Source organism: Mesoplodon mirus (assembly GCF_964341445.2).
Source record: "Mesoplodon mirus genome assembly, chromosome: 13".
Taxonomy (NCBI): domain Eukaryota; kingdom Metazoa; phylum Chordata; class Mammalia; order Artiodactyla; family Ziphiidae; genus Mesoplodon; species Mesoplodon mirus.
Window position 1 is genome coordinate 81,166,564 of NC_138989.1, and position 27,770 is coordinate 81,194,333.

Sequence of the window (27,770 nt, forward strand, 5' to 3'; positions counted from 1 at the left end):
AAAAAAATAAGAGTGAATTCTGTAATAAAATCATACCATGATCTACCTCAGACATAATCCACAAGTGGACCTCATTGAATTTCATCACTCCCCTGCCAGGAATCCTAAGGCTTTGAGGTTCACTTTAATATAAAAACCCAAATGGTACTACCTGAGCAAACAAAGTGGGTAATATACATTAGTACTGTCTATTACATATTGGGGTGAAGAGAATGCAAAATAACACTTAAAATGGTAGGGACGGTTACTTAGTACAAAAAGTTTACATACTCACATCTACAAGCCAAATGTCATCTTTTCGATTTTCTTTAAATCTAAAAAACAAAAAACAAGAAAACAAATCTTTGATTGTAGGTTTCCACTTTACAACTGAATAGTACAGATAAAGATAATAAATTGATAAATATAGGAGCATAGAACAAATTCTTTCAATAAATTTTTATTTTTACTGAGAGACCTCTAGATCTTATCCATTAAACATCTTAATAAAAGTAGAGAAATGATAATTAGGAGTAAAGAGTCAAAAAAAAAAAAACAATTAACGTGGGACTTTGTAGAAACACCGACAGACAAATGCTTTAGCTTGTAGCCCCGCTACTCCACTTATACCTGTGCATTACAGAGCAGGCCTGAGGGGTTAGCCTTATTAAGGTCTGCTTGCAGAACTGGTCCCTGGGTGGCATCTGGGAACCTGAATTTCAGGAGGGTTCCCACCATTTCCTGTTAAGGGTGGTTCACTGGTCTCCCACTGTACAAACAATGTGGTTTTGTGATGAACAGCTACTTTCCTTCAGGGACTCTGGAATTTTGGTAATGGATAGGCAGAGGGGTGCTTGCATGGCCAATCCCCAATAAAAGTTCCTGGGCAGAGTCTCTAATGAGGTTCCTCGTTAGGTAGCATTTCACACTTGTGGTTGCAACTCCTGATGAAGAAACTAAGCATGTCCTGTGTGACTCTACTGAGAGGACTCTGGAAACTTGTTCCTGGTTTCCCCTGGAATTCACCCCACGTGCCCTTTCCCTTTGTTGATTTTGCTTTGTGTTCTCTCACTGTAACATATCATGGCTCTGACTTCCAGACAGGCTCAGTCCTCTGAGTGTTCCCAGTCAATCAGTGAAGCTGGGGGTGCTTTGGGGAACCCTGACACAATACAAAGAATTTTCCTGAAACACAGTTCTGATCATGTTACTCTTATCTGACATTTTCTAGGTCCCTTGCCACCACCTACAAAAAAAAAGTACAAATTGCTACACTACTCTGGCTCCAACTTATCTTACCACTCAAATATAAGCACCCAATCCAATATAATTATATATTTGAGTATATAATCATACTCAAATATGAGTATGATTTCCAATCAGACTATGGTACTTACCACAGCTAAATTCACAATGTTTGACTTTCTACATTCTTTCGTATTCAAATCCTATCCAGCCAAAAGCACTGCTAACTCTGTAATGCCTTCCTAAATTCCTCAAAGCTAGAAACCATCTCTCCATATCATCTTCACCCTCTTTATGATTCTCCTCAATTTCCACACGTTGTAGTTACTTACATATTATCCAACCACAGATACACTGAGAAGGAGTGTATTTGTTTCATCTCCTAGTGCCTTGCACAGTGATCTATATTCAATTTGTACTAGATGAATGACAAAAATTCTCTGTGGGGATATTTTAATAAGATTCTTAACCCTATAGGTAAGACAAAGAGAACATATCCCCATATCATAGCTGTTAGGCCCAAAGGTGTTCACATCTACACAACTGCAACACAGTCTGCTGTGTACCATGGACAAGGACAGCGCCCTTAATCAATCCCCCAAATATTCTGGCTTGGCTCCCCTTGTGGTTTATAGTAAAAAATTCTATTTTATATTCATCTCGTGGGGCTACCCAGGAAAGCGTCATGGCCACCTTAAGCAAGCTGTTGAACCAGAGCCCTCTAATTCACGGTCATTATTCTTGAGGTCTTTGTAGACAAAACCCCACGCTCTGCACCCAGCGGCCAATGTTGGAGGCTGCCGTCCCCCCGCCCTTGATGTTTAATAGCCATCCACCTCTCCCACCAGTTTGAGTCTTTGGGAAGGAGTCGAAGGGTACAGAAGTCCCTTACAGGGCCCCACATGGAGTGGAAAGTGTCGTCATTGTAGAAGGGCACACAATTAAAGGGAGGGGCAGACAACGTGTTCGCACGTGCAGGGTTCATGAGAAGTACCAGACTGGGGAACTGCTGCCTTCAGCTCCCAGGCCGCTTGCCTGAGATGTGTAATCCAGGCCGTGGTAGTCTTGTCCCCTCCCATCTGCTGATTAAACCTGTCCTTTAACTGTTCATTAAAATGCTCAACACCCCTGTGGATTAGGGGTGATACGGAGAGTCCACTGTATGCCCCATGACTGAGCTCACTGATGTGTAGCTTGGACTGCAAATCCAGGGCTGTTACCAGATACAGTGCTCTCAGGGAACCTGGATAGGAAACAAATGTCGTCCTATAGGGCCTGACAGTGTGGCCCGAGTCAGTGGAATGTGTGGGGATGGCTAGACAAAGTGTCAACTGCGGTCAGGATCCGGGGGATACTGTGGGTGGGACGAGGTGCCTAATGTGTTCTATCTACTGAGAACGCCCTGGCCCAACGTGAAGTAACGTGTTCCTGGGTAGTTATGTTTAGCCCTGACCAGGGTCTGACAAGCGGGACAGCTTTTTCACGCTGGTTCAGTCTTCCCACAGCAGTGGCAATCTGTGCCTGCCAGCTCAACCTACAACAGTGTCTGAATTTCCAAGGGCCATCCTCTTGTGGATCCAGGAGGAGGCAGTTAGCTGCACATCTGCTTGCTCTGGGGTGGAGAACAATTCAGTTCCCGTGTTCAGCGGACAAGCATGGGATGCTCATTGGTCGTTTGCCTTTGTCAGCACAGGGGGCCTTACTGGTGAGCAACCATGGAGGGAACAAAACGCTTAGTAGGGGCAGAACCGATCTTCATCCCAATGTCCCATCCTCACAGGGGGTTTGCTTTATATGCCACACAACCAATGGCCAAGCCATCTGCCAGAGCCCAGCGAGTCGGTGAACATACAGCAGGGCCTATGCGAAGGCTGGAGCAAGGAGCAGGTGGGGGAACAGCAGAACAGATCTCAGTCTTCCACACTGCATGAAGCTGCCCGTTGTGCAAAGGTCCTTCGCCACGCTTGGGAAGGACAGGTCTCTCTCAGGTTGGAAGTGGGCTGCCTCGAGTTGCATCCCAGGAGGAGCCACCAGTGAACCAGGCCCATAGGTGGTGTGGTATGGGAGGTCTCTATGTCTGGGTCCCCCTTGGGCCAGAGGAGGCAGTGGCTCCTTGGGTGTCACTCCTGGAAGGTGGAGGGACACTCGGGAGACCTTTTCACTGAATTGTGAGACTCCAGCTGAGCTCCTGGAGGTGCCATTCCTAGTTCATGAGACTCCAAAGCTATGGTTCTTCAGCAACATGATTAGAACATCTGCTCATGAGTCTACTACCACACTCGTCCACCAAGGGCCAACAGGCCAGTAACTGCCTCTCAAAAGCTACGTATCTTTCAGCCAACTTGGGGGGCTTTCCAGGTCTGTGCTGGTTTGTGATGTCATCCTTCTGCCACAGGCTCCCATCAGTGAACTGAGAGGTTGCTGAGACGTGTAACTCAAATGGCAGATGTGGACCAGTGAGACCCAGGAGAAGGGAAGCCTGGCGGCCGGCCTAAGGGCCTCTAGAGTATCCTGTTGGTTGGTGCCCAGCTCAAAGGCAGTGGCCTTTCTAGTACCTGACAGATGGGTGCCAGGTCCCTGCACGAGTTATGTGAAAACATCAGTAGCCCAATAAGCCCATCAATCCCTGAGCCTTTTTTATTTTGGGGGTCAGAAAGGGCCAAGAGTTTGGTAATGATCTCCTCTAGAATGAGATGTTGTACAGCTTCCCAGATCACCCCCCAGGAATCTCAGTTGTTACACTTTGTCAGTATTAACAGCCCAGCCATGTTGCCACCTGTGAGTCATCATGGTGTCGGGTCCTTGTTGGACAGTGACCATGTCTGGGCAATCTAGGAGCTGGTATCAATATAGTGGAAGGTCTGTGCTCCCTCTAGGAGTTTTTCCAGGTCGCCTACCTACTGAGAGCAGACAGGCAGGGAATTTAGATAAGCATAGGATATTAAAGGTGTGTTGAATCCATTCCAAATGAAGGAAATTGATCCTTATCAGCCCAGTGAAGACACATGCTGGCACGGGACATCATTAATGCCACAGACCAAGCTCCCTCTAGTAGCATCTTCCTGATGTCAGATGCCACCATGGTACTGAGCCACCTGTCATCAATGTTGAGTCTCCAGGTACCCAAGGCCTTGTGCACAGGCCAGAAGGGGGTGGGGGTGGGGCTCCTGAATAGAAAAAGGCTCACAGAGCACTGTGGCTTCCTTCAGCTCAGTTATTTCTTTTACTCACCAGGCAGCCAACACCGTTTTGGGGAGACAATGGCACTGAAAGCTGAATGTTGGGTAGGTTCAGTCTTCCAGTGCTGCAGGAAGATGGCCTGAAGTGCAGCAATCCCCACTGGGGCTTGGGGACCAAGGCGGGCAGGACTGCACACAGCTAACACAACTGTGCCAGTTAGCACGTTGATGAGTAGGGGCCCAAAAGCACTCAGCCAGGACCGGGCCTGGGCAAGCGTGCTGGTACTGGTCATCACAGACTCAAACCCTGAGGGCACTATGTGTACCCTCCTCCTCCTGGTAGCAGGGGTTTTAGGCATCACACTCACCTGTATACTCATCTCCAAAAGGCCCAAGACGTGCAATTCCCCTCCACCTCCCCAATCAACTCTGACCTTGGCAGCCCCCTGGGGGAGAGAGAGGCCTCAACTGAACACCCTGTCAAGGTCTGGGTAAAGGTTTTGGGACTCTCTGACTTGTCTCCAGACTCACAGGCAGGATGGTGGGTGTAATTCTAATAACCAAAGGGCTGTCATCATGCTGACCTTTGAAAAATCCCATCAGACCCCTCACAGGTTGGTACCTGGCCATGAGGTCCTTGGTAAGGAGCCTATCAATCTCCTCCTTTGAGACCCCATCACTGAGCAACCTCACTCAGAGCTTCTGGAAAGGCTCTTGCATGGGTCACCCGGAGAGGGCACCCAGTTCCCACTTACTGTCACTCTGTGCTGGTCAACCTTTGTGCTCTTCACGGTGGCTGCTTTTTCCATGTCCAGAAATTTGTCAGTTAAGGCTTCGATTGTGTCACAGCCTGACTGACCTGACTTCATGAGGAGGCTTAACTGGGTCCAGTAACAACAGGAACAGAAAGGACAAACCTACAACTCTGAGTCTGGCTAACAGTCTCATTACCCACTGTTCCTAGCCCTCCCCACAGGCCCAGGAGACCACCAGAAGGCTTGCAGGGCCACTTCAGCCTCTGTGAAGGTGGGCCACGTGTGTTCTTCAGGTCCCAGAAACTCACTACAGATGGGCCCAAACCATTAGTTCACGTGACACCCGGCCGAGGAAGGTTAGGGCCTTGGGCATCCGCACCTGCCTATCCCTGCTGCTTCCTCCTCCTTGAGCAAAGTCACGCTGCTGGGGCGTTCTCAAGGATCAGGTCTAGAGCGACACCCTTCCAGGCACCATGAAGTTTAACAGAATCACCTCTGTGTTAACAATGGTTTCCCTGAGAATCAAAGTGCCCATCAACAACCCACTAGGGCGCCCCAGTACCCATTAGCAAGGCTGCCGAGTGCCCCGTGGGATCTTTGGGCTTTCCTCCCTTCCAGAGCAGGACTGTGCTCAACTGACCACCCTGCTGCTGTACCAATTCTGTCGTGTACAGGTGGCTAATTAGGACAACAAGCCAAACTGAAAGTCACAATCAAGACTTTATTCACTTACTACGACAGTGCAAGCCAAGAGGCAGAACAAACAGGTGCCAGCTCCTCAGTGTCCCATTTTTCTGAGTGGAACTGGAAGAGGCGAGGGGCAGGCGAACACAGCACAGTCGGAGAAATTCCCCTCACTGCTGAGGAGCCCTGAACCAAAGGCTCCTGCCTCTCTCAGGACCCGTGGGCAGAGGGAGGGAGGAGGGAAAGGACAGGAGTGGAAGGGTACTGAGTCCAAGTGGAGGAAAGTGCCTCAGCCACATCCCTCGATAAGGAGTTTCCCAGAGGTTTTCCTAAGAAGTGCCTTAGGTGAGACCCCCAACAAGGAGGCCTTCAAAAGAGGCAACTGGGCTAAGAATGAAGACACGCACATGAGCACGGCTGCCCTGGGGGCCTGAGTCTATGACTACAACTCCCTCCAGAGACTGCAGTGCATTGGCTGTGCCCCAAGTCTGGTGTGGGGAGGGCAGCTTCCCGCTGGAGGCCTGCCAGAAAAAGCCTTGTAATTGCCTATGGTCAGGCCTGAAAGATCAATCACACACAGGATTTTGGTCTGAAGCAGCACTCCTCACCTACTATAAGCAAGGCCCTGTGATTAATGCTGTGTTACTGTGTGGTTACCAAATTCCAGCCCCCACTCAGTAGTGACTAAGGCCAAAAGACTTAACAAATGTACAGGTAAAATGGTAAGATAGAAGAGTTTGCCAATTTTTTATTCTTATAACTGTTCATAAAACTCTTGAGCACAATCCCATTTCATACATATATAGCACTTAAGGCAACTCCTGGAACAAAACTGGTGCTACATCAGCATTGGTCATTACTGTCTCTGTTATTAAAAGATTCCATTCACACTTCGTAGTACATTCGAAACTAATATAATATTGTAAATCAACTATACTTAAAAAAAAAATCTACCTCCATACAGAATTAGCAAATTATGTAGTGTAGATTAAGTGCTCAATAAAACAAGTGTTATTTTAAAAAATATTAGATTCATACAAATATTCAGATAACATCACAGTTGGAAGTGAAGATACTATTTTAAAAAATATATACTCACGATTCATCTAAATCTTCTACATATCCTTTACAGAAAGCCATATCAAGTAAAAAAACTGAAAAAAATAAAAAGACAAAATGTATACAGTATAATAAATGCTGATTTATCTTTTGGCTTATATGCTTATTCACCTATAAAATGTTTTTGGTTTTTTACAGCCTACCAAAAAACTCATCATTCATCCATCCCAGGGCACAAATGATGCAAAACCATAAGTACTGCAGTTCACCTGTTTAATAAATATTTACGACCGTATGGTGACAGCAAGTTCTATGTAGTCTAGTAAATCTGAGACACCGAATTTCTCTTTAAATATATGTTTATTTTCATCCTGTTTTTTTTTTTTTTTTTTTTTTTTTTGCGGTACGCGGGCCTCTCACTGTTGTGGCCTCTCCCGCTGCGGTGCTCCGGACGCGCAGGCTCAGCGGCCATGGCTCACGGGCCTAGCCGCTCCGCGGCACGTGGGATCTTCCCGGACTGGGGCACGAACCCGTGTCCCCCGCATTGGCAGGCGGACTCTCAACCACTGTGCCACCAGGGAAGCCCTATTTTTCCTTTTTACTACTCCATCTTTTTGGAGTAGAGATGAAAATTGTTCTTCTATATTTCTTTTTCTCTAGTAACAATTATCTTCTCAGTATAAAGTTCAAACGCCATTCAAAATACCGTCCCCCCCGCCCCCAAATTGACAGAAACAAAATTGAGCTACGCTCCTAATACTGATTACAGAACAGTGCCTGGCACGTAGCGGGAACTAAACGGCTGCTGTGTAAGTGGACACACTGAGGTGAGAACCAGGGTACCCGATGCCGGCCGGAGGATGAGAAAGGCCAACACGCCCGCAGGTCACATCGCACAGCCCCCGGAGGCCCGACCAGGACCCGTCCTTGAACCTCCCTCTCTTGGCCCCCGCGTGGGTAAAGACTCTTCAGATGTGACAAGACTCAGAACCTAAAAGCAAAGCAGGTTTGGCCACCAGCTGGGAAGGCAGCATCCTTGACACCCATCGACGGAGTCAGCGCTCCTGAAACTTCCTGCCGCACCGAGAACGGAAGCAAACGGAAGGCGCGGATACCCAGCGAAGCTGCGCCGGGGAAGGACCCTAAGGCGTCCGCTCAGTCTCGGGACCCAGGACCCGGAGGGCATCTCGGCGGCCCCGCAGGCGTCTCCCCACCCCGGGCCAAGACCCGGCCAGGCCCCCGCACCCGATCCCATCGGGAAAGGGTCCCCGCGCCCGTCCGCATTGCCCCGCGCGGCCTTTACCTGTGGCGCAGAGCCGCAAGGCGGCCCCGCGTCTCCGAGCTGCCATGCTCGCCGCAGAGAAGCTGCAAGAGCCGACTCTGCAGAGCGGAGAGAAAAAGACACCAGCGGCTGCCGCCTGCGCTCCCGGAAAGGGAAGCCGGTCGGCCTGGGCGTGGAAGGGAAGCGCGGCGGAGGCGGGGCAGGCCGACCTCCGCTACCGTCCCAGGACCCCTCCGACCTCCGCCTCTGAGCATGCGCGGAACTCGGCGCCTGCGTGGAACTACGGCCTGCGTGGAACTGGGACGCCTGCGCGGTCGCGTCCTCAAAGCTTCTGCTCCGGGGACCGCCTCGGGGGGCGTGGGAACCTAGTGTAGGGGCGCTTATCCTGTGGGGGCGGAGTGTTGCGTGTGTGTGCGTGGGGGTCGGGGGCGTTTCCGGGAAGTTAAACGCCTGCTAGACTTTGAGCGGAAGCTGAGGGAGAGTGGCAACTCTTGAGGCTGAATCCTGCCGTCTCTTTCACCTGCTGCTCTTGAGCAGTTAGCAATCAAATTCGTGAAAAGAGGTGGGTGTTAGCAGTGGGTAGAAAGATGGAAGGCTCTGGGTGCTGCGTGACCTTACATATGTCTCCAGAATGAATTTGGAATTTTCTTTGGCCCTGTTTGCAAAATGCGAGGTCTGTCTCATTTTGCTCCATGAATGCGTTTTTGCCAAGAGTCCCCTTTAAAAAAGTGCTTCTCTTGAAGCCTGCAAACATGAAGCTGACCATGGGATTTTTTTTTTTATGATTTGTTCCAGTTTCCTGATTTTTGAAATAAGACACTTACCATAAAATATTTATATTGGGGCTTCCCTGGTGGCGCAGTGGTTGAGAGTCCGCCTGCCGATGCAGGGGATACGGGTTCGAGCCCTGGTCTGGGAAGATCCCACATGCCGCGGAGCGGTTAGGCCCGTGAGCCATGGCCACTGAGTCTGCGCGTCCGGAGCCTGTGCTCCGTAACGGGAGAGGCCACAGCAGTGAGAGGCCCACGTACCGCAAAAAAAAAAAAAAAAATTATATTGCTATCTGTTTTTCTGCATAACAAAAGTAATTTATAAAAGGGATCTAGTTTTATACGGCAGTGACTGCTGCGGGAACTACATCTGACTTAACATGAAACTTTTATAGGTGGAGAAATAGCAGAGGATTTAGATTAAGTCAATTATTGAACGTGTGTTGTGAGAACAGAAATGGATTATGATGTCAGCCCATTCACCTTAGGGTGCTATTCCTAATGACTAGAAGATTAAGTTATAATCTGATTGAGAGCAAACCCTAGGTTTCATCCCTTTTATGCATACAGCATAGTAGCCAGTGGAGGCATTCAGCAGATTCAAATACGTATATTTTTAAATTGAGCATCTAGTTTATTGTAAAAGTTTAACATATGTAACTATTTAATCCTCACGAAAGTTCTCAAAGAAATAGTGTAAATGAGGACCAAGGGGCTCAGAAGCTAATTTGGTTAATAATTTAAAATGATGGAGTTGCCATTTGAAACAAAGTCCCAGACTCCAGAGCTGGACTTACCTCTCAGGATTTCTTTCTGCCCTGGAATTTTCTCCCTCTCCCTTGCTTGTCTCCTTTTTCAGTCATCCTATTTTGGCTCATGGTACAAATGTTTGACCAATTTCCCTGGAAGTTATGCTAGGTATTTCCCTACTTAGTATTTTCCATATTCAACTGCTCACCACATCTTGTTGCTTTTATTGCCTAAATATCTCTTCAATCTGTCCCCATTTTCTTCATGTCCGTTATCCCCAGGTCAGGGTCTCATCTTCTCTTGCTTGGATAATTGAAATAGCCTCCTAATTGGGCTCCTAGCCTCTAGTTTCCCCTCTTAAGGCACTCTGTGTGTCACTTCGTAAATGGATGTTTCAGAAATACAATTGAGAACTTTAATATAAAATCAGATTACTTTAAACTTTAACACTGCTCACTGGAATACAGAATAAAATCCTAGCTCTATACTATGTGCTAGTACTTTCATTATCTGTTGTTTCCTCTAATTTCTCCCCCATTAGTCCCGTCCTCCACTAACTATGCAGTGCTCACAACAGTTCCCTACTGAACCAGCCTTGCTGTTCTCATCCCTTGTACCTTGTGTAAAATAATCTTCATTAGTTAGATTGAATCCTATTACCATCAGCATGTTTGCTATTTTAGCAAAAATCTCCTATATTGCACTCTCTTTAAAAAAGGCTTTACTTTTTTAAAAGCAGTTTTAGATTCACAGCATAATTGAGAGGAAAGCACAAAGGTATCCCCCAAAAAGTAGACTAAACAATTCTCATTCTCATCTCTTTCAAAATTCTGTCTTCCACAGTGTGTAAAAGGAAATATATTTTTTTAGAATTTTCATCACAGCTTAAATTAACAGGTGGAGCACAACAAAACCACTCTTGACCCAGGCCTGTGCTTCCCAATAGCATAACCACTAGCCACATGTGGCTATTGAGCTCTTGAAATATGGCTAGTGTGATGCAGTTACTGAATACTAGTTTTATTTAATTTCGATAAACTTACATTTTAAATTGATACTTGATTCAGTTACTGGAAAATGTTTAAGTATGACTGGAAAAACCTAAAAATACATTGGACTTTGAAGACAGTAAAAAAAGAATGTAATGTTTCTCATTATCTTGATTATGTAGAAATTATAATATTTTAGATATGAGATCATAAAATGTATTAAACTTAATTTAACCTGTTTATTTTTCAATGAGACTACTAGAAAATTTAAAACTACATATGTGGCTTGCATTATATTTCCATTGCACACTGCTGACCTAGACAACCTGAAAATAATCAGAATAGAGCATTGATCTGAAAATGGTCAAAACAAAACAAACTTTTTAAAGGTTTTTGTATAGAAAACAGGCTAAATTTACAAATGCTAAAACTTGTGTTTAGTAAGTTCATAGTACAATATGGAATACATTTTTAATTAAAAATGTGTGTTTTTCCTGATTATCTGTCTCCAGTGGTGATGAATTTCCTTGACATTTAGAAGGTTCTGTATTAAATATGACATGTTTTTAGGAACCCTTTCAAATGAACTACATATTATACATATATATGCCTTGTGTGTTATACATACACATCCTAACCAAAAGACATGTACAAGGATGTCTATAGCAGGTCTATTTGTAATTGTAAAAAAACTGAACAACTCAAATGTCTAATAGCAGAATGGATACTATAGCAATGTGCTATGTAGCAATAGAGAATGAATTAACTTTTGTGGAGGGAACTGCATTGATGCATCTCATGAACAAAATATTGAGCAAAAGTGAGAAACCAAAGAAAGGTACTCACTACATGATATGATTTGAGCTTAAAGCTCAAAAAACAGCAAATTAATCGAGTGTTAAAAGTCAGGGGTACAGCTAATGTTTCGTTTCTTGATCTGAGTGCTGTTACACAGATGTGTTTACTTTGTGAAAATGCACTGAGCTCTGCCCTTATGGTTCATGTACTTTTCTGTATATAGACTCTAACAATAAAAGTTTAAAAATAAGAATAAAACTATATTTTTTTAAATGGAAACATCATTGTACAGCATTAAAGCGATGCTTCTCATATGTACTAAGCATCAGTTACCTGGAGAGCCTGATCAAACACAGTTTCCAACCACTCCTTACAGAATCTGAGTCAGTAGTTCTGAATTTGTATTTCGCACAAGTTCCTGGGTGATGCTGTTGCTTCTGGTCTGCAGATCTCACTTAGTGGTGTTGAGGGAAAATAAATTCAGAAAATACTATTAATTTTTAGATTGATTTGTGTAACATATATGAGGAAAAAAACTAGAAAAAAATACATTTTATAGTTGTTGTTTCTTGATGTTGTTTAATGATTTTATTGTTAATTTTAAATGACAATTTTAAAAAGTTTTATTTTTAAATGTCTCAGTTTTAACTTCTAATATGGGAAATACTGTTAGATACAACCCACATTTTTTTAAAAAAGGTCTTTGGTGTCCTCAGTATATTTTTAAGAATATACAGAGTTTCTGAGACCAAAAGTTTGAAAACAAAGTAGACATTTATAGAACTCTACATTCAACAAGCAGGGAATGTATATACATGGAAAAAGTAAGAGAAAATCATATACCCAGTGTATCATAAAGTAAGTTTCAACAGATTGAAAAAAATTTGTTATTACTAATATATTCTTTGACCACAACACAATTAGTTTATAAATTTATAACAAAAGAAAATATTACCCAAATCAAGAAATTTAAAAACACAAATAACATGTTTGAAAATGATAGGAACTAAAATATACTTAGAACTAAACAAGAAAGGAAAATATGCTTATTAAAATTGTAGGATGCAGGAAAATCTGTACATTTAGAGAAATAGATGTAAATGTTCTTTTATTTTAGAATGAAAAAGAATGAAAATTAGTGAAATAAATATTCTCTTTAAGAAGTGGGAGAAACAACAGAAAAAGAAGGCTCAAAAGATAAAAAACATTCTTTTTATTTTATTGTGCTAGGAACTGTTCTGTGGGCTGAGAACATAGCATTGAACAAAGTGGACTCTAGTGAAGTTTATTTCCTAGTGGGTTATAAGAGTTATCACTTATGGTACATATACAGTCAGGCTGTGTTCTAAATGCTTTAAACCTTAACTCATTTAGAGAGATAGGGAAAAAAGATACAGAAGAGAGACTCAAAGAAGTCCTAAAGTGTGTTTTTTGAAGCAATCGATAAAATGGGTACATTTCTTGTTATAGTGAATCCAGAAATAGAGAAGACATGAAAGAGGATGAAGAAATGAAAATACATCTAAAGCATTCAGAAATCACCAGGATACAGGCTGAATCATACTTCAGGCCCAGGGAAGTGGAAGTCATTTTAATCTTGGACCAGTTAAAGTAAGACAGCTCCTTCATTCCTCCCATTCTTATTCCCTACATACCAAGTCTTGAAGAGTCCAGGCCCAGTTAGCTAGCTTGGAAAGGCAAAAAGAGAGAAGGTAAATCAAGACCCTCTATCCCACTGCATGTTTCCAGCCTACAACAGTCTCTTGGAGGGGAAGGAGAAAATGTTGCCATTATTGATTATTCAATAAACTAATTACTAATTAATAATATTAGGACCAAAAGAGGGACATAAATATAGATAGCCAAGATTAAAAAGATCAACTTTATCACAAAATCTATGAAAAAATAAAATCGGAAAGTTATAAAAATTCAACATACCAAGATAGATTCTAAAACTAAAAAGACGGTAATTGGATAGCCATTAAAAAGTCAAATCAGGGCCTCCCTGGTGGCGCAGTGGTTGAGAGTCCGCCTGCCGATGCAGGGGATACGGGTTCATGCCCCAGTCCGGGAGGATCCCATATGCCGCGGAGCGGCTGGGCCCGTGAGCCATGGCCGCTGAGCCTGCGCATCCGGAGCTTGTGCTCCGCAACGGGAGAGGCCACAACAGTGAGAGGCCCGCATACCACAAAAAAAAAAAAAAAAAAAAAAAGTCAAATCAGAAGTTTGAAATTAAAAAGAAAATATGCTATACAACTTTTATGGAAAAAAAAATCTGTTATAAACTCTTCCAGAGAATAGAAAAATAGGTAACACTCCCCAGTGGGTTCAATAAAGCGTGTATAAACTTGGTAACAAAACCAGAGGAGGCATGGAATGAGAAAGGAATTATACACATCAATTCATTCATGAACAAAAATGGAAAGTAATTCCAAATAAAATATTATCAGACCAGATCTAGCAAAGCACCGAAAAAACAAACGTGGGTTAACATTAGGGGGAAAATTAGTGTAAATTTTGCATAGTAACAGATAAAAGATGAAAAATATGTAGTCATTGAAATGATTAAATGCAGTGAAAGAATTTGATATCTATCAACTCCCCAGTCATAATAGAAAATTAAGAATAGGACCATTCTTCAACATGATGTGCTGTGCAGGTTAATTTCTGGCAGACCTGGAATCTGTCTGAACTGTATTTTTAAAGTTCCTGCATGACACTAACCTCTGGTTCCAACATGTGAAACATGCTGATTAGTAATGTCGCTTTTGTAACCATGGTTTGGAGGAGTTTTAGGGTGGTTTTTACGAGCCTGTCAGCATTGTTTATTGGCAGGAATGAGATTGATGATTTGCATCTCCCCCCGCTGCAAACTTCTACTGTTAAGGCTGATTTTGTAGCAAGAATATGTGTATATGACCAGCAAAATATTTTATAACCCAGTGATATTCCATTTTGGGCTCCCTAGTTCCAAGGCATTCCATGCACGTGTAGATCTTTCTGATCCAAGAAAGAAAGTGCTTACAACCATGACCCTTATAGGAGACAGAAACTTGTACCAAGCCTTCCCAGACCCCTCGCTATGAGATAGTCTTTGGCAGTGATCTGAACCTTTATTTCAACACTATAGTTATATTGTATCATTTTCCTATAGTAGAGTATAAATTTATAAGCATTGTTGTTTCAGGGTCCTAAGCAGTCTTCTTTAACAATCAAACACTCTTCTGGTACAGTTGGCATTAGACGTGGGATTGCTTAGTAGACTTCTGACTTCCTTTTTGCTGAAAGTGTGGCTTAGGCATTAATTAGAAAGAAAAAGGATGATTCTGAGAAAGGGGATGAAAATGAACTATTGGTGCAGAGGTGGTTTCCACACTTGGTTTGAAGTTGCACAGGGTTTGAAATCAGTTACTGATTATAAGACTTTCCACTGCAATCTAGAAATGATAGAACCTAAATGCCAAGAGCAAGCAAAATTAGAAGACAAGAGCAAACTGATGGCAGGTTGGCTAAATCCGTTCCAGTTGAAGCTTTTAACGTTAGCAAAAGTAAAGGTTCAGAATATCCTTGGGTTGAGTTTCATCCTCTTTGGCTAGCAAGTGGAGCTCCAACCACAGGAACTTGGGCAATATAACTTCTGATGGGTCAGTTCAGCCTGGGAGACCCACTACAGCCAAGAAGGTAATCCAGGCAGGGCCAGTAGATCATGGAGGGCAGGAAGCCAGTGGAGAAAGGGATTAATTAGTAACAAAGTGGAGGCATTTTATAAATTGTTACAAGCACTGTCCTGATGACCCTTGTTAAAATGGCTCCTGAGAATTTTAGATCAAGTTGCAGTGTCTCTGGCTTGGAACACTGTTGAGTAGAGGGGGATGTTTGCATTCATCCCTGATCCTCTTGGCTGCTATCTTTGTGGGGATAGTTCTAGGAAAAATCATTGCTGACAAGAGTGGATTAGGACAGGAGCTATTCATTCCTAGAATGAATAGAAGAGAAGAGTAATTGCTGTGTCCTTCCCTTGTCATTGAAATGTCAGTATCTACTGAAGCTGCAGAAATGCTGCTGATGCAGGCAGTGCTGGACTGGCTCTGTGACAGTGAAACAAACTCACTATTTGATGTCCCACCACCATCGACACCATATGTGATTTTGCTCTTGAGACCTCAGAGGATATAAAAGAGGCAGTTGGGGATCTTTAATCCTAGCTTCCTCCCATAAGACTTCAAGATAATACAAATGTTAGGGTTTTACCAAAAAAAGTAATCAAAACAAGTAAAGGGCAAGAATTCATGACCTAATGGTGTAGAAGTCTTTAGATGGTTAATTTAAAATGGTATTAAAAAGGAGGAAATTGGATAGAATTTTATATGTAGCCAAGGAAACACAACTGTCTCTCCTTGAACTTCCCAAGATATAAAAATATCAAAGCAGAAATGCTTGTCTTGTCCAAAATTAGGGGAAATTCAGATAGAGAAAGGTTCTCATGAGCCTACAACATCGAGTTTCCAAAATGCACACACTTACTAATAAGGCAAGGTATGGGTTTTCTATTACTACTTCTTGAAACAATAGACTTTACTATCTCATGGTTCTATAGATTAGAAGCCTAGTAAGCTCAGCTAGTTTCCTTGCTCCAGGTCCCACAAAGCCAAAGTCAAGGTGTCAGAAGGCTCTGGAAAAGAACTTACATGCTCATTCCAGTTGCTGGTAGAATCTACTTCCATGTGGGTGTGGAACTGCAGCCTGCTACCTTGCTGGCTGGTGGCTGGGAGTTCTCGGCTTCTAAAGACCACCTACATTCCCTGATTGTGGTCCCCTTCAAAGCCAGCAGCAGTCGATCCAGTCCTCATGCTTCAGATCTCTCTAACTTTCCCTTCTGCAACTCTCTGGATTCTGCCTTCCTCTTCAGTTTTCAAGGGCTCATGTGGCTACACTGGGTCCACCTGGATAATCCAGGATGCTCTCGCCATTGTAAATTCACCTGATTAGTAACCTTAATTCCATCTTTAAAGTCCCTTCAGGGAAGTGCCTAGATTAGTTTTCAACTGAATCAACAGGGTATGTGAATCTTGATAGGACATCTTTAGAATACTGCCAACCACCAGCAGGAATAGAGGAAGAGCATGACACGAAGGATGGGCTCTCCTGACCAATTCCTGTGCCAGAACCAAGGCCTTTTACAAATGTGTGGGTGAGGTGGCCTGCCGATGGAGAAGAAACTCTTTTAGGTCAGCTGGATACAGGAGCACTGCCTTGGCCTGCTCGTGAGCCCCTTGGGGAGGTGATAGAATTAATTTAGGGGAATAGAATGATGCTACTATAAGAAGAATAAAAATTAAAGTCATTAAAAGTTGGAATAAGTGATTTTCAAAATTCTGCTGTGGGGGTAACTTCCTCACCTGAATGGATCATTGCTATCTATGTAGTCATTGACTAAAAATCCTTCCCTGTACTGAGTAGAACAAGGAAGATAAACAACTTGTAGATCTGCCCTAAATCCAGTAGTAACTGGGTTTGAATAATGGGAGCCTTTAGAGTTTTGAAGTGGTTAATTTGAACCACGGTCATGTACCTACAGCCACAAAAAATTACCGTCCTAATTAAGGACAGGTATGTTGATCCCACACCTTCACTCCACAGTAAGCTGATGTTGCCTGTGAGGAAGATGATGGATCTTGGAGGCTGACCCAGGGCTACAGGAGACTCCAGTAAACAGCAGCCCTAATAGCTTCTGCAGTCCCCAGTAGTCCAGACTATTCAACTGCTACACATTACTCAACAAACTAAAGATGACCAGTTTTCCATAGTTGACTTGGCTAATGCCTTTTTTCAATATCGGTTGCTAGGGAGTGTCATCAACAGTGTGCATTCATGTGGAATTTTTTCCAATGTACATTTGCCTCAAGGATATTTGAACTCCCTTAAGTACTGTCACAAGTATAGTGAGGCAGATCTAGTGTAATACAACTAGATTACAGTGTTCTAGTGCTCAATAGAGATGACATTATGATTATTTCTGAAACAGAGAATCAACCTGAAAGCAAATTTACTATGATCATATGACTGATGGAAGATGGTTTATGAACCCTGAAAAATATCCAGAACCTTGCATAGACTGTAAACTTTGGGAGGATTATATGGGCTGGAGTGCCCTGTGATACACTGCAGACCACTAGGAATACAATGTTCTTGTTTCCCAACCTCCTTTATTAGACTAGACAAGAGGCCTAATGCCTAATAGGCCTACTTGCTTTTGGAGAAATCATATCCCCCACTTAAAGACATGATTGGGCCTAATTAATTTACATCACCTGGGAAAAGGTCATTTTTGGTTAGAAGCTGGAACAACACAAGCCTTCTTGAAACTGCAGAGTCTGTAGCTCAAACTATCCTGTGTGGACCGTAATGGACTGAATTGTGTTGGAGCTTTAAATTCATATGTTGGAGCACTAATGCCCAATCTGATGGTATTTTGAGGTGGGTGTTTGTGAGGCAGTTAGGTTTAAATGAGATCACAGCGGGCACATGATGGGGTTAGTGTCCTTATAAGATCAGTAAGAGACCAGAACTCATGCTCTCTCTCTCCACCATGGGAGGATTCAGAGAGAAGACAGCCACCTGCAAGCCAGGATGAGGGCCATACCAAAGCTCAGCCATGCTGCTCTCCAATGTTGGGTTTCCAGCCTCCAGAATTATAAACCTTTGTTGTTTAAGCCACCCAGTTGGTGGTATTTTGTTACAGTAGCCTGAACTGACTGAAGCAGCTGGTTTCACAGGTTCTCATCTGGAGAGGAATTTACCTCAAGATGAATCATACCTCACATCTCACCACGTCTAATTTAGATGAGACTTTGGACTTATTTTGAGTTGATGCTGGAAGGAGTTAGGATTTGGGGGGCTGTTGGGATGGGTGAATGTATTTTGCATGCAAGAAGGACATGAATTGGGGGCATCAAGAGGCATAATGTTATAGACTGAATGTTTGTGCCCCCCTGCAAATTCATATGTTGAAGCCCTAACTCCTAATGTGGTGGTATTTGGACATGGGGTCTTTGGGAGATAATTAGGTTTAGATGAGGTCATGGGGTGGATGGGGCCCCCATGTTGGGATTAGTGTTCTTATAGGAAGAGGAAGAGACAGGAGAGCTCTCTTTCCCCCATATGAGGAAGCCACTTGCCTGCCAGGAAGAGAGCTTTCATCAGAAACTGACCATGCTGGCACCCTCATCTCAGACTTCCCAGCCTCGAGACCTGTGAAATAAATGTCTGTTGTTTAACCCACCCACTCTATGATATTTTGTTAAAAGCAGCCTGTGCTGACTAATACAGACACCAATGCAGAAATGATATTCAAAGTGTCAACCACCTGCCTTCATGCAGACTCAAGTCTTCTTGGCAAAAGCCCATAATCGTGGTCAACTAGAAAATTATCTTATACTGCTCAGATATACTGTGGTGTATTTATTTTAAAGATAGTTACTAGCTAGTTATTGGGTGTTTACTATGACAGCCCCATTAACTGAAGAACATAAAATTATATCAACTGCTGAATTACCCCCGTGTCATGAGTAGTATCAAAAAAGCATCCCAACAAGAAGGGAAATGTTGAATTCCTTCATAAAATGGAAGCGATATTACAGCCATGATACACAGTGGGACTCAACCTATTCATAACTTATTCATGAGCAAGTAGCCTGTTTTCCACTAGGACCTCCGAAAAGGCCATCTGAAGACGTGTCTGCTGCTCTTACTGATGGGGCTCATCATTCCAACGATTTCCCAAGGATATGAGGGACTTGGCCTGATTCACAGGTGGCAGTTCCAGAATGGAGAGCCATGGCTCCATGAGGAAAATAGCTGTCCTGTGTCCAGCAAATCACAAACCCTTCACAGAAGAAGGCAAAAGCAAGTCAGCAGCCTGGTGGGCTGAGCTACAGTCCCTATTCCTGGCAGTAAGAGAACTGGACACAAGTAAAATCCCCGCAATTACGTGCTTATTGAATCTTGAATAGTTGCTTATGGACTTGCCGTTTGGTCTGGTAAGTGGACATAGATAACTGAATGATAAAGGGACCCTGTGTCACGTACCATTCTTCAGAAATCACTATGGCAATCCTGAGTGCAAATCAAGGTAGAACTCTTGCTCACCAAAGAATTCTTTCTAGGTTCTGAAGGTGACTGAAATCAAGTTGATGCTCTAGTTCTATCACTTGAAGTAGCAAAGTGGGCCCAGGAAAGGAGTAGACATAGTGGAACTCAAGCCATGCAGTGATGGGCTGAATGGCAACATATACCACTGGGCTCTGCTGAAGTTCAAATAGTTCATAAAATTATGCTGCTTTCCAATAGGTAAAGCAACATTTGCAGCTATTTCTGAGAAATATTCCTGGGGGGAAGGTTCAGCACATAGCAGATTACACTGACTTTTTTCCTATTGTTCCAAGAGGACTCGAATGGAATATGCAGGTGTGATATTTATTCTTGATTTGCCTTTGTATACCCAGCAACTGAAACCACTGCTGCTAATAGTACCCAAGGACTGAAAAAAAGAAATAAAAATACTGGGCCAGTTTGGTCCTCCTAGTTATTGGGTTAGCCAAAAAGTGCCTTGAGTTTTTAAGTAAAAATAAAAGACACATTTTTCATTTTTACCAAGAACTATTGAACAACGTATTCACCCTTTTATTCCACTACCTTCTGCCATTTTTCAGGCAACTTCATGATTCCATCTTCCCAAAACTTTTAATCTTTTTGAGCAAAGAACTGTTCAAGGTGCCTTTTACAGTTTTCCAGGGAATAAAATTTTTTCCATTAAGAGAATTTTATTAAGACCTAAGTAAGTGTAAATCCAAAGGTGCAATGTCTGGTGAATATGGCAGATGAATCAGAACTTCCCAGCCAAGATTTGACAGTTTTTGCTTGGTCATTAAAGAAACATGCGGTCTTGCGTTATCCTGATGGAAGATTATGCATTTTCTGTTGACTAATTCTGGATGCTTTTTGTCAAGTGCTGCTTTCAGTTGGTCTAATTGGGAGTAGTACTTGTTGGAATTAATCGTTTGGTTTTCCGGAAGGGGCTTGTAATAGAGGACTCCCTTCCAATCCTACCAAATACACAACATCACCTTCTTTGGATGAAGACTGGCCTTTGGAGTGGTTGGTGGTGTTTCATTTAGCTTGCCCCATGATCTCTTCCATTTCATATTATTGAACAGTATCCACCTTTCATTGCCCGCCACAATTTGTTTTAAAAACGGAATGTTTTCATTACGTTTCAGTAGAGAATCGCATGAGGAAATATGGACAAGAATGTTGTCTTCACTTATGTAGAACCCAAATATCAAAGCGATTCACGTAACCAAGCTGATGCAGTGATTTCCAACATTTGATTTGACTATTGTGAGTATGTTGGCTATCTCCCACGTGGGATAACGTTGATTGTTCTCAATTAATGTCTAGATTTGATCGCTATCAACTTCAACTGGTCTACCCGACCATGGAACATAATCCAGGGAGAAATCTCCAGCATAAAACTTCACAAGCCACTTATGATGTGTTCAATCAGTCACAGCACCTTCTCCATACACTGCACAAATCTTTTTTTGCATTTCAGTTGTGTTTTTACCTTTCTTGAAATAATAAAGCACAATAGGTGTGAAAATGTTGCTTTTTTTCTTCCATCTTCAGTATTAAAATGGCTACACAAAAACTCACCAATTTTGATGTCTTTTTTTAAATGCACACTGATATGACAGCTGTCACATACAATCTAACAAAATTGTTTCGAATGAAATTAAAGACAACTAAGTACTACTAGAGCCATCTTACGGAAAAAAAGGAACGAACCTTTTGGCCAACCCAATACATTCCTCAGATCAAGATAAAGCTTTAACCTGCAAAACAAGAATATGTTGCAGCTATGCTACCATGTTATCTCCTCAGCCTTAGGTGCAGCTGGTGTGGCCTGAGTCGGCAGAACAACCTGGTCTGTTGTCTCCTGCCTTGAGAAGCCTCATCCATTTCCATCATTGCATGCTAAAAACTGTATTTTCTGTGGGTGTTAATCATGCTCAAAAGGTTGGGAAGTACCAGATACATAACAAGGGTCAATAATTTACACTCAACATTATAAGGGTAAAAAAAAATAGAAGAATTTCCTTTAATATCAGGAACCAGATTAAAAGTTTATTATTATCACACCTGTTGGATATTGCACTGAAAGTCCTAGCTAAATAAAGTCCTAGTAAAATAAAGAAGAAAAGGAGATAGCAAAAGGATGGGAAGGAAAGGAAACAGTTATTAATCCTAGATAAAACTATGTATATTGAAAAATTTAAAAAGATTTCATGCAAGTTATTAGCACTAGTCAAGGTTCAGCAAAATGTCTAGGTTAAGATCATTATGCAAAAATTAATTGTATTTTTTAAAAATAGCAATAAAGAGAAAACATACATTTTAAAAACATATCACTTAGGGCTTCCCTGGTGGCGCAGTGGTTGGGAGTCCGCCTGCCGATGCAGGGGACACGGGTTCGTGCCCCGGTCCGGGAAGATCCCACATGCCGCAGAGCAGCTAGGCCCGTGAGCCATGGCTGCTGAGCCTGCACGTCCGGAGCCTGTGCTCCACAACGGGAGAGGCCGCAACAGTGAGGCCCGTGTACCGCAAAAAAAAACAAAAACAAACATATCACTTATAATAATAACAAAAAATGTTGCCTTTTTTGTTAAATAAGACTAAGAGGTATGATAGCCATATGGATAAAATTATAAACATTATTTAAATAATCTAAACAAGACACCAATAAATGGAAAGATAAAACACTTTGGTGGATAGAAAATGCAACATCACACAGGTGTCTGTTATCCCCAGATTACCTATCATTCAATGACATTTCACTGAAAATCTTAAGTGTTTTATAAGGATCTTGACGTGCTGATTTAAAAATTTGTATAGAAGAGCAAACCTTCAAGTATATCCAAGATGTTCATACAGGAAAAGAATAAGGTGAGAGAATTTATTCTGCTGGATATCAAGACTTAAAGCCATATGAGGATGATACGGTATCAACACAGAGACAATTGATCAATGGAGTAGAATAGACAGCCCAGAAACAGACTCTGCATAAATGCAAAGGGCATGTGACAGAGAGAACAATGAAGAAAACTATGATAGAACATATTGTGCTGAGACGATTTCATATGCATAAAGACAAAACAATTCATTTGGATCCACATCTTATACCATTAACAAAAATTCATTCCAGCCTGAAAGAAGGCAAATGGACAAGCAATATATCAAAACCTTTAGAAGAATATATAAGATCATATTTGACTCAAAGGATTTCTTAAAATTGCTAGTCAAAAGGAAAGTGTTGATACACTTGTTGAAAGACACTATAGAAAAAGTGAAAAGACAAGCAACAGAGTTGGAAATGTTACGTGCAACATAGATAACTAAAAAAGGATTAGTTAAAAAAATCAATAAGGGGCTTCCCTGGTGGCGCAGTGGATGAGAGTCCACCTGCCGATGCAGGGGATGAGGGTTCGTGCCCCGGTCCGGGAGGATCCGACGTGCCGTGGAGTGGCTGGGCCCGTGAGCCATGGCCGCTGGGCCTGCGCATCCGGAGCCTGTGCTCCACAACGGGAGAGGCCACAACAGTGAGAGGCCCGCGTACGGCAAAAAAAAAAAAAAAAAAGAAAAAATACAAAGCATATAATAATGAGCAAAATACATGACCAGGCATCTTACAAAAAGGAAACACAAATATCAAACAATTTGCAAAATGCTCTACTTCATAAAAAGGCATTAACTTCACTGGCATACCATTTGGCTTTCATTTTGTATGTGGTTGTGGAACATTGGGAATTCTCACACCCTGTGAGTAAAATTTATTTATGAAGACAGTTGACCTAAGGTTCTCTTAGATGATTTAATCCTGAATATAAAATGTAAGGTTTCATCTAAATAAACTGCTTGATTACATATCTTAGATTAGATTCCAAGCTATGATAATAGGTCAGATTCTCTTAGAAATGCAAAAATATCAATGCTCTATTTTAACTTTCACAAAAATGCCTGATTACATATCTTAGATTAGATTCCAAGCTATGATAATAGGTCAGATTCTCTTAGAAATGCAAAAATATCAATGCTCTATTTTAACTTTCACAAAAATGCCTGTATTTACTAAATCTCCCTAAGGTTGAAAGGGGCTAACCCAATTATAGAAGTCAGTTAATAGTCTAGTTAATTAGGTTATTCACTTCTAGAGAATTTGCCCAGAGGAATAAACTTAGATTCTTGTCGATCTGCAGAAACACTTTAAAACCTTTTTAGTTATTATAATTCCTTCATAATTTCAACAGAGTATTGACTCACCTAATTCTGTCTGTTCATAGAAGTCTGCAGCTCCACCCAGGATAAGTAGCTGATTAGAACACTTAGATCTGTAAGTATCTTTTCCTCTGAATTTTAAGGACTTTTAAACGTTAATGCAATGTTCGACTCATTCATATTCTTAAAAGCATACAAATCTGACTGATTTTTAAAATGATAGATTGATCATAGTTGTCATATGTCTTCAATCTGACTGCATGTCTCACTTATAAGGCCATTTCCTTGAGTCAAAAAATGTCTTTTAGGTGATATATTTAATGCTTACTAGATTGTGTATCATTCATCAGTATGATCAGTGTGTCAACAATAACTAGTAAGATCCAGTAGGAATATATTCTGATCTCTTGACCTTCTTCAAGAAGGTGTATTTAATTAATATTTATCTTTTTGTGTATCATGGACTCAGGACTTTAATAGATTTAATGTATTTCAGTTAACGGCCATCAATATTCTGTTTTTGATGCTCATCTTTTCACAAGCAAACCTCTATAATTTGGTTCCTGTTCTCTTTTGATCTGATTTCACTAACCCTTGAATGAAACCTTGGCTTCTGATGAAGAAGTTCTACATTCTTTTATACCTTCCTTCCCCAGACGTGGACTCAATTATCTTTCCAAAAATCCTGCTTCCTTTTCATGGAAAATTAATTTTAGAAACTATAATCTAGGCTTTAATTTACGTATTAGGCTGGTCTCTTCTGAGATGCCATTGCCCTTAGGCCAGTTCACTGGACAGAGGGAGAAACCATTAATTTTATTAATAATTATATATATGTAAATATATATCTGTTATATAATATGCTACATAATAATGTTAACTCAGGTATATATCAATTGTCAAATTCATTTAGAGGAAAGCTCTTCAAACAGACAATTGTTCCACTTTGAACGTCTGAACACCATTTCCACTTCAATTAAAATTCAGAAAATTATTTGAATTGGTGTAGTCCAAGCTCTTTTTGGAGGAAATATATATTTCCTGATGTTTTTCTTTCAAATAAAAATAATTTCTCAATCCTCTGACTTTAGTATTCTAAAATCACTCAGAGGAACTGTCTCCATTTTGATACATGTTCAGTTACTCAAGTGTTAAAATTCAGAGAGTGGAAGAGTTAATTTCAATAAAATATAGTGCTTTGGGGAAGTGATCCTGAATCTCCTTTATGTGGGCCAGGCAGAGTTTTCTGGAGTTCAGGGCTTTTATGTGAGTACCCTGTGTATTTTAAGCGTTTCTGGTATTTCTAAGATGGACCCCACAAAGGGCTCAGAAAACAATAATCATACCTTGAGGTCTTATTCCTCTAAATGGGTGTTTGGCATTTCTTGAGGGCTTTTGTATTAAGGTCTCCAGGTTATCTTTCTTTTGTAACTCTCACCTGCCCACAGATAATATGATTTCATCTATTCAGGGTTGAAGTTTTCCAGTTCTCTCTTATATGTTTCAGAATATTGTGGCTCTCAGAATCATGGATAGAAAACCATAATTTTGAGTCATCCCTGCCAAGCCAGTTGCATATTTACAGACCTGGGTCTATAAAGGTTTAACATCGATGGAACCCAGTCAGGGCCTGATCTGACCTGATCTTTGGACTGGGAATGTCCCCTAGAGTGATCTAGGCTAGGGACAAGAGGAAGACGTCCATTTTATAAGGAGAACTGTATAGAGATGTAAGAGCTGGGGAAAAGGTTATGCAGAGGCTAAACAAGCTCAGTTTGTGATCCTTATGTGAATTCACAAGTCTTTCTGCACTAAAGCAGCTCAGAAATGAAGCCAAAGGCCAGCCAGGTCAGCCTCAGGCGGTGAAGGGGAGATATGAGATGGGCCTGAAAGTAAGATACCAATTACTCATACCTCTGGCATACTTATAATCTTTGTTGTGGAAAACAAGACCACATATTCAGACTTAAAAATAAGTATTGTTCACTAAGAAACACATGAAGAAATAAATGAAGGAAAGGAGAGGAATACACATCACATATTACTTTCTTAATGTATCAAAATTACAAATCTGGTTGTGTAAGTCCCTTTGAGAACTACCTCGTGGTTACCGGGAACAGACAGGGAAGAGAAGATACTGTGATAGTAACCAAGGGAGAGGAAGGCTGAACTTCGAGCCATAAGTTTGGAAATTTCAAAAAGTTCTTTGAGAGAGGCACTGAAAATGTAGATTTCAATGGAACCATAAACGTTTTTCTAATAAAATATTAAGGAACTATCATTTTGTTGAGACTGTATTGCTCACACTGCTGACTACTTAGGGATTGAGTTCTTGATAATTTGGCTTTGCCAGGCAAATCCTATTTTTGAAGCACAGCAAAATTCTTTGTCAAATGCATACCGCATGCCATGCATGCCGGGCTCATGGCATGTGTTACTACGTAAGTAGCAACTTCAAATGTTATGAATTGGTAACTCTTCTTTATAGACAAGTAAACTAAGACTTCGGAAATAAACTACCAATAACTTTCCTAAAATGAGAACTTACCTAAAAGGTCTTCCAACCAACCGTCTCTAAAATTTCAATTATTAAAAAAGAAAATTTATACTTGATCGCCTGTGTTTACTTCTCTTTTGTGATATTTCCTTCATAAGAGCTAAGGTGGTTTCTATCCACCTGGAAGGACCCTTAGGTTCAAATTTTGTTTAATAATGAGAATGGCGACATCTGCTGGAGCCATGGGTTTCAACATCAAAGAGCAACTGACTACTGTTTGCCCAAGTTGTGCCTGCATTTCCCAGGAGAGGCTACAGATACACATACAAATAAATGGAGAGCAACAAAGTCCATGCTTTATTTATAATAAAGATTTATTATGGACAAAGCCTGGCTTTTTAAGGCAAGAGTTCTAAAGAGCTGAAACCTTCTACATTATCTTTGCAAAGAGACACACAACAATACGAAGCTTAAAAAGCCAGAGAAAAAGCATTTAGCAGTGGTTGCTATATTTGCAAAAATAAACCTGTCCTCTGGGAAGAACTGAAAAGAATAGTTTGCTTCCCCTGAGGAAGTTGGTTTCAGGGCTCATTAAGAGGCCCAGGGTGATAAGAGATACCTAGCTTGGAAAACACAAACAGCTAGAGAAGTGTCCTCTGTAAGTGTGTTTATTACACAAGGCTGCAGCATCAGAAGTAGAGATTAGCCAAAACAGCAGGGGACCAATATATGTATTATTTTAAATCCAACCTGCATTTTAGAGTCAGCAGTATGTTTTGAATGCCACAAGATGACAATAGCAAGCGATTACTGTCATCACCTTGCTTAGGGAAAAATTTTATGTATCACGTATATTTAAACCACAAATAGGAATCCACAAATGTCAAGGGTTTTTTATGTGCAGTTTTCAGTCTATTTCAGATTTAAAGCAATGCTTCCTAAACTCTTCTCAAAATGAGTTTCTCCCATTTATTTCCATGCAGACTTTCATAAATGTTAACCTTTTCAGATATTTCTTCAGGCCAAAGATCACAACCATATAAGTGCATTTCTTGAAAGAAACACTTGATCATTTTATGTGCCATTCTCTAGTCATGTTCCATCTTATTTCCTACAACCTGGCAGGACAAAGAGGGAGTGAAAGGTATGAGTAGTTACATTGTCTTCTTCCTCCTCTACCTGCTGATATTGTCTAGAATTTAGAGCTTTTATGGATATTCTTTCTTTTGAATTTCTTTGGCATTTGGTTTTTTTACACTACACAATACTTTATGATGTCATGTGATCATCATTCCCATATCTCTTGAAGCAACTCATTTCAGTATTTCCTTCATGAGTGTTTATAAAGGACTTCTTAATTTAGACAATTATCTGAAGCCTTATATTGCTGATATATATATTTTTATTATAACAACATATTTAAAAGGACATTTGCTTGGGTATATAATTT

At 41.5% G+C, this 27,770-nt stretch overlaps 1 protein-coding gene and 1 long non-coding RNA gene across 3 annotated transcripts in view; one reads left to right on the forward strand and one right to left on the reverse strand.

The window, feature by feature from the left end:
- TMX3 (thioredoxin related transmembrane protein 3) overlaps positions 1-8,415 on the reverse strand; it is a 46,395-nt gene extending 37,980 nt beyond the window's left edge. The window contains exons 1-3 of the mRNA XM_082641733.1: positions 8,205-8,415; positions 6,942-6,996; positions 275-314 (exon numbers count right to left, since the gene is read on the reverse strand). Coding sequence (XP_082497859.1) covers positions 275-314; positions 6,942-6,996; positions 8,205-8,250 — 141 coding nt within the window. The 5' untranslated portion in view covers positions 8,251-8,415. The remainder of the gene's footprint in view (positions 1-274; positions 315-6,941; positions 6,997-8,204) is intronic.
- A 91-nt stretch (positions 8,416-8,506) lies between these two features.
- LOC309815103 lies at positions 8,507-21,151 on the forward strand. 2 transcript variants are annotated; one of them, XR_014295802.1, is made up of 3 exons: positions 8,507-8,745; positions 12,961-13,101; positions 20,950-21,151. It is a non-coding gene; the product is annotated as an uncharacterized lncRNA (long non-coding RNA). The 2 variants fall into 2 exon arrangements; XR_014295803.1 differs by lacking the exon at positions 20,950-21,151 and adding an exon at positions 19,199-19,523.
- The last annotated feature ends 6,619 nt before the right edge of the window (positions 21,152-27,770 follow it).